The 20,479-nt window shown below is 42.8% G+C and overlaps 1 protein-coding gene across 4 annotated transcripts in view; it reads right to left on the reverse strand.

Annotated features, from left to right (window-relative positions):
- The window catches only part of CDK6 (cyclin dependent kinase 6), a 460,135-nt gene that overhangs the window by 103,233 nt on the left and 336,423 nt on the right, over positions 1-20,479 (reverse strand). For all 4 annotated transcript variants that reach the window (XM_086941870.1, XM_086941872.1, XM_086941871.1 and 1 more), the window contains exon 5: positions 13,507-13,616. In XM_086941870.1, coding sequence (XP_086797996.1) covers positions 13,507-13,616 — 110 coding nt within the window. The remainder of the gene's footprint in view (positions 1-13,506; positions 13,617-20,479) is intronic.

Raw genomic sequence — 20,479 nt, forward strand, 5'->3', positions numbered from 1 at the left:
CCCCAGAGCAAGGGCATGGACACCTACTCAAGCAGCCCCTCCACAGGGTTGGGGTTGGTGACTTGATAATTTAGCGGTAACCAATGCCTCCCCTCCTAGGGTCAATACAATACGCATAGTTGGGGAGGTACCCTTGTCCAGCATTGTTGTGCCCCAATCCCCGCCTAACTTAATTATGTCCCCTCTCCCAGGCGACGGGTCAGTGAATATTGAGTTAGTGGATGGAGCTCAAACTCCCGGTCCACAGGGTGGGAACGCCGGATGCGATGAGTCCCTGCATCATGCATCCCTGAAAGCCATTAGTTGGAATGTGGCAGGTTTAAACAGCAAGCTAGATGTCCCGGACTGGGTGGCACTTATTGAACCCCACTCAGTCTGTGCATTCCAAGAGACGTGGTGCGTAGAACCAAGGCACCGAGTGGGCCATACCTCCTTTTTTGTCCCGGCAGATATTCCAACATCGGGAAGAGGTCGCCCTTATGGTGGTCTCTTAGTTTGGGTAGACATTTCCTTGGGTCGGAGGGTACACCATCATCCCCAAAAATCTCCAGACTTGATGCGCCTCACTGTAACATGCCCGAGGAGAGCTGAAAAACTGGAGATTATTAACATCTACACTCGAGGGGCCTCTGGGAGAGCCTTGTCACCAACGCTCACGGACCTGGAGGTAGTTTTGGGTGAGTGTAGCAGCGATTCATTAATTATGGTCATGGGGGACTTTAATTGTACATTCGAGCCCTTGTTGCCCGATGAATCCCTGGATTTATATGACGAAGATTCAAGGAGAGGTGTCCCGTCACTTGATCTTCCAATTATAAACAGTTGGACCCCCAGAATCATCCAGCTAAATTCCCTCACACTGGAGCATGGCCTGAGAGCAGCCAACGGGAGGACACCTTCAGACTTAGCGGGGGCACACACATATAACAGGGTTGGTCACTCATCCCGGATTGATTATATCCTTCTAAACTTTTCCTTGTGGGCTCACATGAAGGATATGATAGTCCTACCTTCCCTGGATAGCGACCACAATGCTCTCTCCCTGACCCTATCATATTGGTGGAGGAAGATTCACCCAGCTTGTGGAAACCTTGATACATTAGCGACAGGGCCATTGGGAGGGGTGGTTCCCTCAAACTGCTTAAGACGCCTGAAATGGGACAAAGTGGCAATAGATGAAGAGAAACTGTTATGTATCAGAGCGGTTACTTCTACAGCCTGTGCCATTCTAGAAAATGAGCCTGTCAGCCCAAATCGGATCACAGCGTTGTTCTGCGAGGTCTCGCTGTCAATTGGGGACCTATTCAAGGCCAAAGTAAAAAAGGGAAACACTAACCGCGACAAGCGGCAGGGCAAACCCGGATGGTACTCGAAGGAGTGTCGTGCTAGAAAGAGAGCACTGATATTGGCTGTAAAAAGTGGAGATGTATCCTTAATAGCCACCAAACGTAAAAGCTATAAAGCAGAGCTTAAAACAGCAAGGAGAGACTGGGAAGACGAATTTTGGCAGAAACTTCGAATCGCCAGTGTTGGAGAAAACGCAAAAGGTTTCTGGGACTTATTACGCAAAAAAAACAGACCCCTTGACACAGTCATCACCTGCAACATAACTGAGGACCTATGGTACTCACATTTTTCGAAATTGTACACGGCAACTGCAGCTGAAGCAATGGATTTCGTATTACCTCAGTTCCCTCGAGTTAAGGAGAGACTTGAGGAAAGTCTGTTCACCAAGGTAGAAGCGGAAGGTGCAATAAAATCTCTTGTCCCGCGTAAAGCGGCTGGCCCCGATGGTCTCCCGGGCGACCTGCTCCGTGCAGACCTAGGCGATTGGAGTATGTTAATTTCATCTGTTTTGAACGCTGCCTTGGCGGGTGCTCCTCTGCCCGCCTCCTGGATGGCCGCCGAAGTGGTCCCTCTGCACAAAAAAGGCTCAAGAGAAGACCCAGCGAACTACAGGCCGATTAGCCTGATAGACTGTTCGCAAAAAGTAGCAGGCAAGGTCCTCCTAACCAGAATACAGCAGTGGGCAGATGAAAACAGGATACTCTCGGATCTCCAGGCAGGGTTCCGAACTGGTACAGGAACAATTGAACAATCGTTAAGGCTACTTATGATCCACTGGAAGGTCGTCACGATTGGGAAGGGCACTTTATATCTTGCCTTTATCGACCTCCGGACGGCCTTCGATTTAGTCCCCAGAAACAACTTATGGAAAGTTCTCAGTGATCTTGGCCTGCCACCTTATCTGCTTCACTTGATCATGAAGTTCCACGAAAACAATTATGCCCAAATTCGCTGGGGTCCGAATGGCCAAAAGACCCGAAGAATAGATGTGAATAGAGGAGTGCGGCAAGGGTGCGTTCTTGCCCCAACACTCTTTTCGCTCTATGTAAATGGGGTGGTGGAACACTTGTCAAGGATACCAGCAGATGCCCCTCGCCTGGCAGGTCGTTTAATTCCCACCCTGCTTTTTGCGGACGATACTTTGCTCCTGTCAAAATCGCCAATGGGCCTACAACAGCTTCTCTCTGGATTTGACGATTTTTGCAAACAAAGAGGACTCTGTATAAATACAGACAAAACAAAGTATCTTATCTTGAATCCTCCGCAAAAACATGGCCCTCCACCAACATTGGGCTCTGTCGCACTGGACAGGACCAAGACCTTTGACTATCTGGGTATCCGGCTGGTGGATTCCATGAAATGGGACCAGCATCTGACCAAAATGTTGCTAAATTTGAAAAGAGTAACCGGGACCCTGCTGAAAGAGCAGAGAGCAGCCTCAACCAAACCAATAGCTGCAGTTTTGGATATTTACTCAGCCAGAGGAGTAAGCGCCGCTTTGTACGGGGCGGAATTGTGGGGAATGTCGAACTTGAAAGATCTCACTCGAGCTGAGAACACCTTCTTGAGAAGCTTGATGTCCCTTGGCCCTTCTGTCCCCATCTTGCCTCTGCAACTGGACATGGGTTGTCGGGCGATTGAAGATCTAGCAAAGCTACGCCCTTTGCTTCTGTGGGCCCGCATCTGGAGAGTCCCTGAACTCTCAAGTTATGCGGATGGTCTGCGGGAGATATTAAGATCGACAGGTTGGGCGAAAATAAAGTGGCTAACGGACATCAAAGCATTACTCACCAATTTGGGGCTGGAAGAAGCATGGTACCAACAGACAGCCCCGCCCAAATCAACGATAAAACAGCTTTATTGGAACTGGGTGGCGAATAGAAGGAATTCTTCTACCTCGATTTGCAAGTCGACCAGAATCTTCATGGAGTCCAAAGATGTCCCCATTAGAGAACTGTATTTGGACATTATTTCAGCCCCTTGGGAAAGATCTCTGTATTTTAAATTTAGAATTGGCCTTCTCCCCGTCAAGGAATTTACTAGTCATTGGAAAATTCCCTACCAGACTGCTCCTTGGTGCCCTTTTTGCCCACAGCACCATGAATCGGTCCCTTTATTCGAGTGTCCTGCCTATAAAGTCCCACGGTCAAAATGGCTAAAACCCATGTGTCGTACACTGGGAACTAGACACTGTAATGTGGCACTAAGGATTCTTCTTTCAGACACTCGTACTTTTTATGTATGCGCCACCTCGAAGTATCTTGGGTGGGCATGGCGGATTCGGTCAAAAAGACTCAGACAAATTGTTTAATTAAGTTTTTATTTTTATGGTCTGCTTTAAAACCATGCCTATTTTAGGTAATTTAATTATTTCTCCCCCAAACAATAACAGTATAAATTGCAGTCTTAAATCATGCAAGGGTTTTTTTTAACAAAAACTTGAATTTAGTTTTTAATGCTCTGAAATGAATTTTACTTGTATGTACGCTTTTTAAGATATTTTATATGTCGAAATAAAGCCTTTTTGACTGACTGACTATTATGGCCAGTTCACAATATGAAGGAGGTTGTGTGAATATTGAACCACCAACCAATACTAAGTGAAATACAAGGCTTAGAATGTCTACTGTGCTTGTAGTGCACAGTTAAGTCATACACTATAATGGTATGGTGTTAGCATTTATGTAGTGTTTATTACCCCTGGTGAATGGTTCTATTATCTGCACTCTGGGGTCGTACAGGGTGTTCACGCAAGAGGGTGTAATGCTCGGATATTTGATTGTATCTTTTATTTACTATGGTGTTCTCAGCCTAAGACAGCCATCTCTCAAAGACGTTTAACAACCACAAACACCTTCCACTTACTTGGATGGATTTCGTCAGCTGGTCAATAGTAAAAAGCCAAAAGATTGTGTTCTATCTTCACCCAAAATGAAAATGTGAATAAATTAAAAGAAGACAAAAAAAGATAGTGGGCTGACATTTTCAATTTTTTTTCTTCTATTTTAACATTGTGAATTTAATTTTTTGTATCAAGGCGGGGACTCTGAGACTCGAACCCGGGTCCGCAGCTCCAAAATCAGCAGCTTTGGATGTTACACCATGTCCTATCTCTAAACATTGCTGGTTCTTCGTGGCAGGGATCACCACTACGTGGGGGAAATTCCAGTCCATTATGTCCTTATAAAAGAGAACTACTTTTGCAGTGTCAAAGTCTTAAACTTAATCCCGGCCCAGGCATTATTTAATGGCAGCTCACCCCATTTGGTGATTGTTGCTGAATTATCCGGTTACCCTCACTCTGGGGTCACGAGAGAGTGCATGGCACGGGTGTTTGATCTTAGCTTCTAGTGAACAGTATGGAGCGTAGATCTCTTCCCTGCACTTTAGGGCCTGGCATCGTCTGTACGAGAGGGCACATGGCTCGGTTCTCATATGTGGGGTGCCGATCAAGGATTACCACTTTTTAGTGTAGTGTGTACAAAGCAAAACATCAAAACGCAGTTACAGTTGTAAAACATTGTGTCTTTTATTTACTATGGTGTTGTCAGCCTAAGGCAGCCATCTCTGAAAGACGTTTAACAATAACAAACACCTTCGACTTACTTGGATGGATATCGCCAGCTGGTCAGTGGAGAGTAAACAATTGTAAAATGACAAAGGATTCTGTTCTACACCCAATATGAAAAAGTGAATGCATTAAATGAAGACAAAGGGAGATAGTGGGCAGGAATTTGTATAAATACCTCATACATTATTTTTTGTTTGCATTTTTTTTATGTAGCGCAAACTCGCCCCAAGGTTTTTGGAGCGCCATACATTCACAACAGTTGCATTACACAAGGTCGCCTTTATTTTGTCCTTGTAGGCACTGGGAGATTAAGTGATTTATCCAGAATCACAGGATGGGAAGCCTGTGGTACTGCACCCTTTCCTTGCTTCGTGCACATTAGAACAGTGAATATGGCTGTACCCACAAATGTGCTGCATAGGTAAATACATATAAGGTCCCAAAGGCGAGTCCGATTGCATTGCAAATGCTAGTCCTAGGTAGGTGTTAAGACGTTGTTCAGTTTCCTTAGTTTATGGTCTGCCTGCCTCATCTAAGCATGAACACCTCTTATTAAATAAAAGTCTGGCGCGGGCGGAAGTTACGACCCTAACCACAGTTCGATGGCATGATTTACCGGCATGCATCATGCTAACAGCCATCTCAAACCACAGTGATGTTACTAAACGCCACCAACGGCTTTGATTCAGCCCAGCTGCTGAGGCCTAACACAATAACTGTCAACAAGTGGTTTTGAGAATTTTCAGGGAAAAACGGAGCTGAGGCAAAACGTTATATACGTTTTCTTATGACCTGTATAGGGTTTAATAATGCTAACATTGTCGATTTGAACAGCATGTATAATAAATTAAAGACCGGATGTACTAATCATTTTGTGGTCCAAAACTCTGACATTCCCAAAATTACACGTTTTTGCAACTGCAAAATACTAAATCCTTTTTGTGAGTCAGAAAAGCCTTATAAAAGGGGGGTTGCGAACCACAAATCGCATTTATGTGGAGGCATGAAAAGGGTCTACCCTCCAAACCGCGACTGCACAGCCGTGGCCTGCAACTTGCCGACACCTCAACATTACGAGACAACATTTTATTGATAACATTTTGAACCATCAAGTGGCAGACTGTAAAGACTTCAAAGGCACTGCGAACCAATAAATATCGTTAACTTAAAAGCTGTAAGTTATCTGGGCATTAGTGTACATTTTATAAATATGTCTGGTTTTATTCATTGAGCGCAGATGTTTATGTCTAACCATTTTCATCCACATCAGCACAAGGAAATGTACAGATGCTAAAACTACCTACCTGAGCATAGACGGCTCTCAATTAACACGATGCTTATTAAAATGTACGAATTACGTAAATTGCCAACTTTTATAACTATTTTTATGTCTTTACCATCGAGAACAATGTGTTTTTTCCAAGCAACATGGGCCGTGGTTATTCTTGTTATAGCTCTGGTTTTGTGGGCCACGGCCGGGTGATATATTTGTTTGATAAACAATAACATGTATTTGGAATAGTTTTCATGAATTCGGTAGTAAATTCTAAAACTGAAATAAAATTGGAAGTTATCTAGACCTTATGACTAATTCCCCATTTTACTAGCAATTTCTAAGTATTAAGGACCTTCAGAAAGAAAAACCTACATATAAAATGCCAAGTATGAAAGAATTTACAGGACCTGCAACCACCTCCAACACCATCATTCCCTCTCAAGAAATCTACAACAATCTATCAGACTTTGTCTGCACCAAGATCACATCCATATTCAACAGCTTCGACCCACAACAAGACCCCTTTTACATCGCAGCAACTTTCCCAGTCTCAAACAAAGGTCAGACTTTGACCTTGTGGTTCACCATCACCATAGACGAAACAGCCGCCACTGTGAAGTCTATGCACTTTGGAGCCTTGTCAGACCCCCGTCCCCACCTTACCTCCAACAAGGGACTCATGCACAGCAGGCAAGTCCTCACCCTGATCATCAACCTCTCCATCGATTCAGTCACCTTCCTGGAAGCCTGAAAACATGCCACAATCACCTACTTCCTCGAGAAACACGTGGCAGACCCAACCAAGCTCACAAAATACAGACAGATGTTCCAACTACCATACCCGGCCAAGGTTTGAGAGAAAATCATTAACAGATGCCTTATTGACCACCTTGTCAACCACCAGCTCCTATCTACCACTCAGTACAGATTTAGACCCAACTGCAGCATGGAAAACCACACTTATCACTGCAACAGATGACATTTGCATGATCCCGGACAGAAAGGAGACCACAGTCCTCATCCTTCTGGACCCCTCGGCAGCATTCTGCATGGTATCACACCCCACCCTCATCACATACCTACATGTTATGGGCATTCAAGGATCTATTTTCTGTTGGATCAGCTCCTTTATGATGGAAAGAACTCAAACGGGCAGCCTAGCATCATACCTATTGGAAACCCGAAACTCATCGGATAAGTGCCTCAAGGTTCATCCTTAGACCCATCCTCTTTGAACACATATATGACTCCACTAGTCAACATCATATGCACCCACAACATCAACATCCTCTCATACACTGACAAACCACAACTCCTACTGTCCCTCTCGGACAAAATCCCCGTTACAAGGAGCAAGTTCACCATCTGCATGATCGAGGTCACTGAATGGATGTAGTCCAACTGTCTCAAGCTCAATACCAAAAAGATAGAAGTAGTTATCTTCAGAAAAAAACACCTCACCCTTGGCCTCCACCTGGGGGCCGGCCGACCTCTGGGCCACCCCCATTGAAGGAACCACAGGATCATCATTGAGAACAAGTGGGACATGCCTAGCGAAGTCAATGGCATCAAAACGTCCTGCTTCCAATCTCTGAGGATGCTGAAGAGATTCTTCATTTAGCTCATGAGCAACAACAGAAAAACAGTCACCAATGCCTTCTTCACATAAATTCAGGCCTACGGGAACAACCTCTATGTTGGTATGACCGAGAAACTCACCAGATGACTACAAACCACCCATAATGCTGCAGCCAGACTCATACCCAACTATCCATGAACACCACACCTTAGGTAGCTCCACTGGCTCCCAATACACAAACTACCTCTCCCACACATTCAAAACACTACATAACACAGGCTCGAATGTCCTGAACAATCCCCCTCCTTCTATCAATCAGCCAGACTCCTCCACTCAGCCTAAGTTCTACTCACCAACCAGACACCTCCACTCAGAAAAACTCCTACTTGCACACTTCCCATGCATACACAGAAATAGAGCTGGAGGTCGAGTTTTCTCATACGTCGCACTTAAAGCATGGAACAAACTCCCACTACTCATCACAGCTGCCGCCTCTCATCAGTCCGATTCAGACAAGGGGGTGGTGATGGACAGAGTATCTGAATTAAGCAGAACACTCCTACCCAGTCAACAGATCAGGGCTTGATCCATCAACGTTTTTTAGCTCACTGCAACATCCCAGCTCAGAACCTGGCTACATGCAAATTAGTCTGTCCCTGGCCCAGTGCATCATGGGAACAGGGCAGACCAAACCACCAAGCCAATTCTTTTACTGGAAAGGAAACAAGCTTCAGGGGACCGGTTTCTGGCATTACAGCCGTCTTCGGCCCGGCTTGCTTGAATCCTGATGGTGCAGTGAGCAAGGGACTCATGTCTGAGCATACCCTTCCACGCTTATGGTGGACAAAACGATTCAGACAAGGGGGTGGTAATAGACAGAGTATCTGAATTAAGCAGAACACTCCTACCCAGTCAACAGATCAGGGCTTGATCCATCACCGTTTTTTAGCTCACTGTACCATCCCAGCTCAGAACCTGGCTACATGCAAATTAGTCTGTCCCTGGCCCAGTGCATCATGGGAACAGGGCAGACCAAACTACCAACCCAATTCTTTTACTGGAAAGGAAACAAGCTTCCGGGGACCGGTTTCTGGCATTACAGCCGTCTTCGGCCCGGGTTGCTTGAATCCTGATGGTGCAGTGAGCAAGGGACTCATGTCTGAGCATACCCTTCCACGCTTATGGTGGACAAAACGATTCAGACAAGGGGGTGGTAATAGACAGAGTATCTGAATTAAGCAGAACACTCCTACCCAGTCAACAGATCAGGGCTTGATCCATCACCGTTTTTTAGCTCACTGTACCATCCCAGCTCAGAACCTGGCTACATGCAAATTAGTCTGTCCCTGGCCCAGTGCATCATGGGAACAGGGCAGACCAAACTACCAACCCAATTCTTTTACTGGAAAGGAAACAAGCTTCCGGGGACCGGTTTCTGGCATTACAGCCGTCTTCGGCCCGGGTTGCTTGAATCCTGATGGTGCAGTGAGCAAGGGACTCATGTCTGAGCATACCCTTCCACGCTTATGGTGGACAAAACGATTCAGACAAGGGGGTGGTGATGGACAGAGTATCTGAATTAAGCAGAACACTCCTACCCAGTCAACAGATCAGGGCTTGATCCATCACCGTTTTTTAGCTCACTGCACTATCCCAGCTCAGAGCCTGGCTACATGCAAATTAGTCTGTCCCTGGCCCAGTGCATCATGGGAACAGGGCAGACCAAACTACCAAGCCAATTCTTTTACTGGAAACCGGTCCCCGGAAGCTTGTTTCCTTTCCAGTATAAGAATTGGCTTGGTAGTTTGGTCTGCCCTGTTCCCATGATTCAGTGGGCCAGGCATCCCTCTACTACGATGGTTTATCCCTGACATTGAGCTGAATTTGTGGCATGGTGTTCAGAAAGACACATTGATCCCCTTTCTGCCCCCCTTTTTCAGGTGCTCCCCTTTGTTCTTTTCCTTGCCCAGCAGGGCTTTACTCTGGGCACTGTTAAGGGATATATATCTGCAATTTCTGCTATTCTTCCAACCTTCCCTTTTCAAATCCGATATTATACATAGGTTTATGAAAGGTTTGCAACATATTTTCTCCCTCACTTCCTTCGTTATGCCCCAGTGGGATCTGAATCTCATCCTCACCTTCCTTATGTGTGCTCCCTTTAAGCCTCTGCACAATTGCCCACTCAGGCTCTTTACCAGCAAGACTGCCTTCCTCATGGCAATAGCATCTGCCCAGAGAGTCAGTGAGCCTCAGGCCTTGTCATCCAAGCTTTCTTCTCTTAACATCTTCCCAGACAAACTGTTGCTTCGTACGAGAGCTTCCTTTCTTCCAAAAGTGATCACTCAACCTTATGTAGGCCAGACGATCACTCTGCCTACTGGTTATGCTCTGCTCTGCCTCATCCCTTTGATGAGGAGGAACTGAACCTCCATACCCAGACAGATCAGCAGCTCCTGCCCCCCCCCCCCAGCGCCTTGAGACCCTCACTGGTGAGTAGCCGCGCTATACAAAATTCTGATTGATTGAGCGACTTCAGCATCTGGACCCAAAAAGAGCGTTGTCGTTCTACCTTGACCGCAAGAAAGAGTTCAAGGTGAACAACCAACTCTTCATGGAGTATGTCGGAGCAAAGAAAGTATGGGCCGTGCAGAAGCAGATCATCTCTCAATGGATTGTGCTCTGCATCAAAATCTGCTACACATTGGCAAAAAAGGAACCCCCAGAGAGTTTGTGTGCTCATTGCACTACGTTAGCTCATGGAATTCTGGTCCTGGATATCTGCCAGGCAGCATCGTGGACCTCATTACGCACGTTCACCAGACATTACTGTCTGGACAGTCAAGTCTGTAGAGATAGGCATTTTACCTGTTTGCTCCTGCAGGACTTCCTCGTGTTAAACTGGACCACAGACCCACCTCCGGGGAGGTATATCTGGCCTATCTATTCTAAGGTGAGGAATGTACGGCAAGTATTCTCTATCAGATGAACAAGTTACTTACCTTCAGTGACCCCATATCTGGTAAAGATTCTATCTAGCCGCAGATTCCTTACCAAATGTTCTGTGAACTGATTTCTAGGGACAGGGTAGTTCCCTTTCAGGGCACTAGTTTTCCAGACCAGTGGTTAGTGTATTTCGTACCTCTGCACTTCTGGCGTGGAAAGTAACTGACATCAGCACAGTAAATGTCACTTGCTGTGCGGATGACGCCGCATTGAGCTGAATGACGCCAATAATGGCGTGCAGGGATACTGCTCACAAAACATTTCCGGATCCAGTCTGATGCCAGGGGAATATTCTAGGGTAAAGAATCTGTGGCTAGACGTATCTATCAGATATAACTTCTCGTGGACACCTGTTTAATACAAGTTCCACCTGTGTGAATACATCATAGCTTCAGGAAGTAGTCTTCTCTACTTCGGACACACCAAGTTCTGGCTTCTAAAGTTAACTCAGCATCCAGCTGTAAACACTACTTTATCATCAGGGGCCATTGACCTGAGGAAATATTATATACTTATGGTGCAATGGCTAAACTCTACATATAAAACATGATGGTTCCATTTATCGCCAAGCACCAATCATGCAGATTAGGATTCTGATTTCTACACCAGCCCTCTTACGTCTCTTATATCAGTAGATTTGGCAAACATTCTGCTAGTATGCAATTCAAGCAACCAAACCTAAAATGATTCTATTGTTTACATGGAAACACACACATTCCTCGTGCTGATGGAAGGACAACATGTGAAAAATATAAATTCTTTTGAGAAACTATTTAACCAATTATAACACAGATATAAGACATCTAAAGGGACATGTGCATCACAATTAGATGTGTGCGCTACAGAATAGATAACCCATTACAATATGGGCCTATCAGTAAATAGGATCATATATTGTCAATTTAGGCATAATCGAAAAGGTTGCCCTTATACTTTCTTCTCCAATCTGGTATCCAAGTAGGATGGCCAACCCCATTCAGGGTAGTCGGGATCTTGTTTTCGGTAATGGTTTCGTGTGATAACCTAATAAATTCTGGAAGTTGAGGTCTTGATTTGCTTCCATTGAACAATCAGACTAAGACACATAAAAACAATAATTTGTACCTGGAAAGCGCAGGCCTGGGGACAGTGTCAGTAATGACTTTGAGTGAGGTTGTCACTATATTAATTTCTCACTATTAAAAGAAAATGTAATATCCTGTGTGCCTAACTCAAGGGGAAGCTTCAACATATTATAAGAAGCAATATTTATATACAGTAAAGCACTTTCTGGGGAGTTGTTTTATAAAGGCCAACAGGCCTGGAAAAGTCTACTTTCCCACTAAAGAATGCAAATCAGATGTTATCAGTTCAAACAAGCTATTATTAAGGCCTTCTAGCCTATTCTAGAGATAGAGCTGGAAAAGAACAGGTGTCCTATTCATTCAGAAAGTGAATGAGCAATAAAGATGCGTTTAAATATATGTTCTTATCTTGTCGCATTTGCTGTGCCTTCAAAGACAAACGTCATATCAGCTTATGTTTTCTTACAAATTGCGGTTTATTTTATTCTGGAAATTTGTATTTACTTTTCTTTCTTTGACAGCAAAGTTATAGGATTTTGTAAAGTAATCTGTCGGACAATCATCCTGGGGTACAGACAGTGTTAAATGAAAAGCTTTAGGATATCACTTTTTTTTCTAACATACAAACTTTAAATAGTTTGCATATTAACTGTACAAATATTTTAAAATATATCAGCACATTATATTTGTAATCCTGAAGTGTGATGGGAACAAAGATTTTAATAGGATCAAAACAAATCAGAACATATTACTTGCTAATGTGCAAATGATAAATATTTGCTGCAACCTCATAGTTGATAGTTTGCGGCCACTTCAATGGAAATGAGCTGTCTGTAAATTACAATAAGTTACCACATCATACTATAGTGATATATTCACTAAAAGTGAGTTTTATAATCATGAACTGATAAATATGCCTTCCCCAATCCTGATGACAATGCTATTAGTGAATTAAGAGGCAAGTCAGGGGTCACGTGTAGGGGTGGGTGGAATTTGCGTAATCGCGTTACGCAAATCTCTGCGAAACGGTAAAAAAAATCTCTGCAAACACGCAAAAATTCCGCAAGTACGCGGAACTGCTTGTTCGCAATGCCTTTTTACTGTTTGCAATCGCTGTTTGCGTGCTCGGGGGGGAAATATCTCGCGAACACGCATTTGAGAACGCGAACAAGCAAAAAATGCTGTGAAGTCGCGGAATGCAGAATTTTGGGCAATTTCGCGTTCTCCACGGAACGCAAAATTATGCAAATTACGCAAATTCTGCGAGCGGAACGGAATTTACCGCCCAGGCCTAGTCATGTGTACCCTGTACGTCGGCTAGATTCTTAGTATACATGGAGCAAATGTTTGATGTACTAAATCAAACTAAAGAGTTTTTTGTACTGCAGACATGTCAAACTCATATTTGAAGGTGCTCTCATATATGATAATGAACAAAAAGGTTACTTGGTGAAACAAAATATTTGCCTAGAATCACATAATCTGAGACCAGTTTATTGATCAAGCGCATTAAAAATTATTCAAGTCACTAGCCCTTTAGGTTGAGTAACATTTTAATAATTTTTCGAGGCTTGGTCAAGTACTTATATAATCCCTACCAGTGCAATGCCTATTTTAAAGAAAATACACAAGTATAGCAAAATGTATTAAAGTTTGTGCTTACTTTCTACGAAACATTTCTGCAAAGATGCATCCCACACTCCAGAGATCAACTGGTGTTGCATAACTGGATTGAAGTAAAACCTCTGGGGCTCTATACCACAAAGTGACCACCTGTAAAAATTGGAGAAACATTAGATAACTTGCTTTACATGAGTTTATATTCTGTATTCCAGATCAGTAAATATAATGACAACAGATCGCTCTTATTTTAAAAGAAAACCTACTTTTATTGATCAATACATCATCATTTCAAGGTGATATTCTGGGAGTAGCTCACCTACATTTGAGAGCCGGTAACGTAGGACGATTTGGGCCTCTCTTCAGCAATCAGAAGAAAAATGTAAAGTATTTAAAAGAGAGGGCAGCAAAAAACAGATTTTCAAAAATATAAATAAATAAAGGTAGTGAGGTTTATTTGATAGCCAGTGTAAAACAAGAGACTAAGGACTTCATTTTGAAGTGTGCAGTAAAAGGACATCTGCCAAATAATTGCACAGTTACCATCTGTGCACCTCTGCAATCTCCTGTTTCAATTAGAGTACAGGAGAAGGCAGTTTCCTAGCTGACGACTTCACTATGAGAAATTGGCATAAGTGTCACTGCAGAAATTCTCTGTCGGTGGGGACTAAATAGAAAGAAGTGACAATACTGAAGGAATTTGAACAACGGGACACAATAGGCATATTCCGCCCAGGAGATGTGATGTCAGAAGGGGGGGCTTAAATCATTTGTGGACATGTAGGAGAAATGTGAGCTTCACAAAATAATGTTTTGTAACCTCTAGCTTTGACACTCAATCACCCCCTATGTGACTAACCTGGCGGCTAATTCTGACTTTACCCCATTGAAGGCAAAACTGTTGATGGGTGAATTGAAAGAAAAAAAAGATCACAAAATAACAGATTTGGGATACACTGTTAAGTGCGGGACCAAGATTTGAGTTCACTCTCAGATCAAGAATGGAATGCACTGGCATCATCAACAGAATCTGCTATTGTCTCGTGTTAGAAATTGGGTTTGAGGTTGACTTGGGCATAAGCCCTAGTGAAGCAACAACCACAATCCTGGCCAGGGAACAAAGTAGGCAAACCCTAAATTAACCTGTGATCACTCGCTGGTAGCTTGGCCTAGAGCAGTCAGGCTTAACTTAGAGGCAATGTGTAAGTGTTTGTGCAACCCTTCAAACATCACACAAAAAGATTTCGCACCAGGTTAGAAAATTAGAACTTAATTTCATAAATAAATCAAGACAAAAATGACAAATATCCAATGAATAGTACTTGAGATTTGACTTTTTAAAGAACAAACTGAAATAGTGCTTAGAAGGAATAAGCACTTACTGGTCGCGCCGGACCGGGACAAAGTTAAAACTTCAGGCTCGTGGGCTGCATGTAGGAACCCAGTGAAGACCACCGAACAAAAGTACCTTGCTCGTAGCTGCGTTGATGTCTCCCCCAGACATTTATCAGAGACAGGCTGCAGGCACCAATGGCTAAAGGAATAAAATGCCAACTTTTAAAAAGTGGCATTTTCAGAATTGCAAATCTGACTTCACCATAACTTTGGATTATAAAATTGTGATTCCAGAGAAACCAAACTTGAAAAGTCTATCTCCTCATAATTGGGAATTACATTTATAAAATGTAATAAGGCAATCCCAATGTTATTCTATGGGAGAGATGGGCCTTGAAGTAGTGAAAAAGGAATTTGAGAGTTTGTCACTACCAGGACATATAAAACCTAAAAGTACATGTCCAACCTTTTAAATACATTGCAACCTGCCCTCTGGTTTGTCCAGGGCCTACCTTAGGGGTGACTTCTATTTAAAAAATAGGGAAGGTTTGGGTCTTGCACAAGGTTTATTTTACTAGATCATCATGGCATTTTAAACTGCACACACAGTCTTTGCAATGGCAGGCCTGAAACATGGTAAGATGGCTATGTAAGTGGTGGAGCAATAAGGGCTGCAGGCCCACTAGTAGCATTTAACTTACAGGAGTATATTTAGCACACTTTACTATGGGCTTATGAATACATTAAATTGGCCAATTGGGGATGATTCATTATTATCAAGTTTAGGGGAGAGAGCACAAGCACTTTAGCACTGGTTAGCAGTGGTAAGGTCCATAGTCCTAAAGCTAGCAAAACCAGGGTCAGAAAGATGAAGGAGGTAGGCAAAAAGATGGAGGGGGGAGACCACCCTAAGGCTGTCAGTCTAACACATCACAACATAGACTTATTCAAATAAAGTACTTACCTAGAATATAGTTTACACGAGAAAAGTTGTGGAAAGGTGGATTGATCTCTTCACCATTGTGTTTGAAATGTTGTTTAAAGGTTAAGGATTTCATGCATATGATATGCCATTGTTTTAATATTTTTATTTCAGGCTTTGATTATATTCTAATAATACCAACGTCAACAATGGCAAATAAAAGTATCAATATACGTAAGCAATACATGGTCTCTTAGCTTTTTATAAAATTGCTCCTATTTGGAAGGGCGTACTCTCTATTCTTGGTGCTGTACTGGGTTGGTAAACCTACTGACCCAAAGTTGACTTGAACTCCAATAGATATAAATTGGCCTTGGGCTCCTGGTTGGCAAGTGGGATACAGTTTTCTTCCAAAAGGAGATAGACCGTCCGAGGCTAGAAGGATAAAATAAAAATACTGGACCAGTGCATAAGCCTACAAAAGCGGATATATCTGGTGAGGTGGTGCCCCAGAAATATAAAATATGGATAGACTGGAGTCACCACGCAGGAGTCATATGTCACATGTTTACTGTATGGCCCATTGTAGTTAGCCGAATTGTGCATGCTGTGGGGCACATTTTCTAAGGCACACATTACTATATAAACACGCTTGCTTTTGTGTCACATTGTACTTGCACACAGAACCTGCATATGATCTTTTCTTTTCCTGGGATTTAGTCTGAACGCCACAGACAAGGTCAAACTGGTCAGGCACTAGCACCTATACAGAACACGAGAATACAGCTGCTGTTTGTGAGCACACAGCTTGTCATATAACTGAGCACAAGAGTTTAGCAAACACACTGAGCGACGGTTCTGAGACAGGATTGTTACATCAGCTGAGATGTAGAACATCCATCTGTGTATGCTAAGGTACTGGGTCCGCCACTGATCCCAGAGATCTTTGATATATAATCATTTAGATTTGGTAGAAGGGGAGAAGGGTTAAGACTACCTATCTCATAACAGCTTTTTATGATATATGGTTTATTAACAATACTAACAGTATTTTTGGTATGCATTTGACTTCTATGTGTGGTATAAATACTGCATTTCAGAGCACAATAGTTTAAATAAATATTGTAAACTTCCTTCGTGTCTCTTGGTTATCTCATAGTGGGCAAGTACGAGTGAGAGCAAAAGGATGTGTTCTGTTACCGCAATCCCTTAGAGGGTGGAGTTTTGTGCTCTGTGATGCCAATTCACCTGCTTCTCTGATTTGATTTGATTTAATTTAAGAATTTGTATAGCACACGAATGCCCAAGAGCATCAAGGCCCTGAGCGGTAAGATGCCAAAAAGGAGTGGAAATTTAGTTAGTGAAGAGCCAAGTTTTTAATGCCTTTCTGATGGAGGGCAGTGTTGGAATATTTTTTATGTCAGTCAGGAGTGAATTCCAAGATTTCACTGTCCCCAGAATAAACCTTCTTTTGCCCCAACAAGCTTTAATGAATTAGGGGGTTTGTAAGAGTTTGCTCTGTGATGATCTTAATATTCTGACAGGTAAATACCAGGTTAGATGTGGTGTTAGGTACTGAGGACCATTCCCATGCAATGCTTTGAACGTGAGGCATTAGGATTTAAATGTTATCCTTTTTTCCACTGGGGGCCAGTGTAGCTTTCTCAGTTTGTGGGAGATTGATTGAATTTTAGGCATATCCAGCAACAATCTGGCTGCTACATTTTGCAGACGTTGCAGCTTGAGTTAATGCTGCTTTTGCCAGCCCATAGAAAGGGCATTTCTGTAATCGAGTCAGGATAGGGCTTAGACTGTCACAAGTGTTTTCACTGAATTCGGCAGAATGAAGGTGCAAAATTTCCTAATTATCTTTAGAATGAAGAAGATAGTAGAGGAAAGATGGCCAAGTATGGTTAGAATGGCAAGTGAAGCAGTATAGCTAGTTGGACTCTGGCTCATAGGTACTGAGGTGGTATGGTGACTCAGTCCCTACATGCCGATGTTATATGGTCCCAAGCATAGTTCTGTTCCTGAGCAGAATCCCTGCTACACATCTTGGCCCCATATGAGCCCAGACCCTAGAAATCGAAGAACTCTGTAATTATGAGTATTTGAAATGAAGGCACTGTAAGGGTGTTGAAATTAAAGAAGTACTTTTATACTTGCCATTGTTTCTCTTTGGTTATCAATGACACTGCTATGGCTATCAGGGTCATTACTATAAAATGGAAGTCACCTAGACCCCCTACAGTGATGCTGTGGCAGACTGACATGTTACTTTGGAGTAAGGCGGAGGGATCGGCCCTCCGACGAGAGGAAGAAAGAGGGTTATGCAAACATCCTATAGCACTGGAGTGGGATGCTATGGTGATTGCTTTAGAAGCAATGGATTTCTCCCCACTTGCATTGACCATGTCCCAATGAGATGCCATAGCCCTCTGAAACTTTGTTCTGTATGGCCCTTTTGTGAGTATGCAAGCGAGGTATTTTGGATTCCAAGGCGCTATCAAGCTGCTTGACCTCGAGGACAATGCGGGCGGTTTAGGCTCAGGAAGGACTGACCAGGAGAGGGTGGAGGGTGGGAGTGGGTAGTATAAGTTAAGTTCAGTTAGTTCGGCTTGTTTATATCAATATGAGATGCACGCTCATAGAACGCTAATAATTAGAGGTCCAAAGGTTTGAATCTGTATAGTAATGAGGTTTTGTAATTCTCGAGTCTGACTCCATTTTGTTCTGTGCCACCATTTGTGTTGCCCTCACGTAGGCCTGTGAAGGTAGCTTGGCGAACAAAGTGGCCTAGCCTTCTTAGTTCATGTATACATTAACTAGGTTTCTTTTTGACTCTGAAATGAACTGTAAGAAACTGACCTCTTCACCTGAAACTGAACTCGCAAAGCCAATTTCCCTGATCGATCTTTGTCTGAGATTGCCAATCAATGTTCAGGACATCGTTAACTTTTAGTTTCCTTGCACATGCCTTATCTTGTTCAGCATCTGTTACTGTATCTTTTTTATGTTTCTTCATTACATGGGTTATGCTTTCAATTATAGGTTTGTCCGGCTTGTGGAGATTGAATTTGGGACATTCCAAATAATTAACTTTTGGGTTGGGATACCGTAAATTGAGTTTTTGTTATGTGATACTTTGTTTGAAAATGTACCTTATTGGCTAGAATTTTGTGTAGTGGGTTACATTTATAATGTGAATATTGGGTATAAAAGGAGACGTCTGACCTTAGTAAAATGAGCAGTCTCCTGAGAATTTACACCGTGATGCATTTCTAGGATCACTGTTACTAGCTGCAGCTAATAAACTTGGTCTCTGATGCCATCCAGAAGTATTCCGTGTCTCTGTATACCAAGACAGGTGAACTCGAAGGTCTTAGGCGTGCCCCTGACGCCGCTGGGTTAAACCCCGGTTCTTCAGTAAGGGAGGAGGCAGTTTACATCGGGCTATTTCCTTTGACGATGATTATATGTTGTTATCCATTTTTGACCTTTGTACATTTTCTTCGAAATAGCTTGCTGTGGGATCGGGGTAAATAATGGAAAAGACTGTATGTAATGTTATGTGAGTTGTACTTGATCATGTATACATTCGGTCACCAATAAAGTATTTTAAAAACAAATCAATGACACTGCTATGAGGCGCAATGAGATTCATACTCCCCTCTGCCAATTGTCTGTGCTAATTTAATAAAACTAGTAAAATGTTTTATCAAAAAAAAGAAGAAATTCCATCATCCTTTCCCTCCTGCGACTATCCTTATAGATGCAAATCCAATTTTGGGGGCAGAGCAAGTGTTCGTAGGATGAGTTCGACAGAATGGTGGGCAAACCTAAATACTGCGGCCTGGATACAGCTGGTTTGGTAGACATACTGCTTCTATCACAGTAGCTTTTTTGCCAGCCAGAACCCCAACCTAAATAAGGTTTTAAGTTGAGTTCTACTCCCTGCATAGATAAAAATATGTGAGTACCAGGTCAACATATTATTCCATTACACATTTTATTAATTTTACTACATTTATAACATTCGGAGCATTTGCAGATCATGACTGTAGTGAAAAAGCATAAGACCTGTGGCAAAATAAGACATTGGGAGATGAAAACAAATAATAAAGCTTTGTTTAAGAGATGCTAAGTACACAATACATTACAGAACTAAACCTGATATTATTAGAGGCAGACCGAGGAAAAGGGAGTTGATGTACTAATTTGACAGGTAGAATGTGGAGAAGATTGAAAGCAGGTAGGATGAACTTTATACAAGTTATTAACACTAACATTTAAAATTGTAGCCAGCTGTGAAAAAGGGGATGTTTTCACTTCATATTTCCGAGGGACACCATAGATACCAGCTGTTAATGTTGAACTATTTATGATGTCACTATTAGCCTGAAGATGAAAAGCATCCCCGTTGTTGACAGCCACCAAATGTGTATCTATTTTTCAATAAATTGTTATTTAGTCTCGTGCCTATGCAGGCAGTATAGCATGAAGTAACGTATTATAACCCCATCTCCCCCCCCTGGCTGCTTCAATCTTCTTCACTGAAGATGTTCAACCGGATTCCCATTAGCATGGGCCAGATTTATAGCGGGCATCAGGTGGGTGTACTTTCACAATTTTCAAGCCTTTTGTCATAATGATTAGTTTCTCCTTTCAAATGGGGCTTTTAGCTCAAACCTTTATTTCTTGTTCCTACTACCACTGCTACTGAAAGGCGCTGCAGGTTCATCTGTCCCACACTGCATAG

This window comes from Lissotriton vulgaris, chromosome 10, assembly GCF_964263255.1.
Source record: "Lissotriton vulgaris chromosome 10, aLisVul1.2, whole genome shotgun sequence".
Classification (NCBI taxonomy): Eukaryota; Metazoa; Chordata; class Amphibia; order Caudata; family Salamandridae; genus Lissotriton; species Lissotriton vulgaris.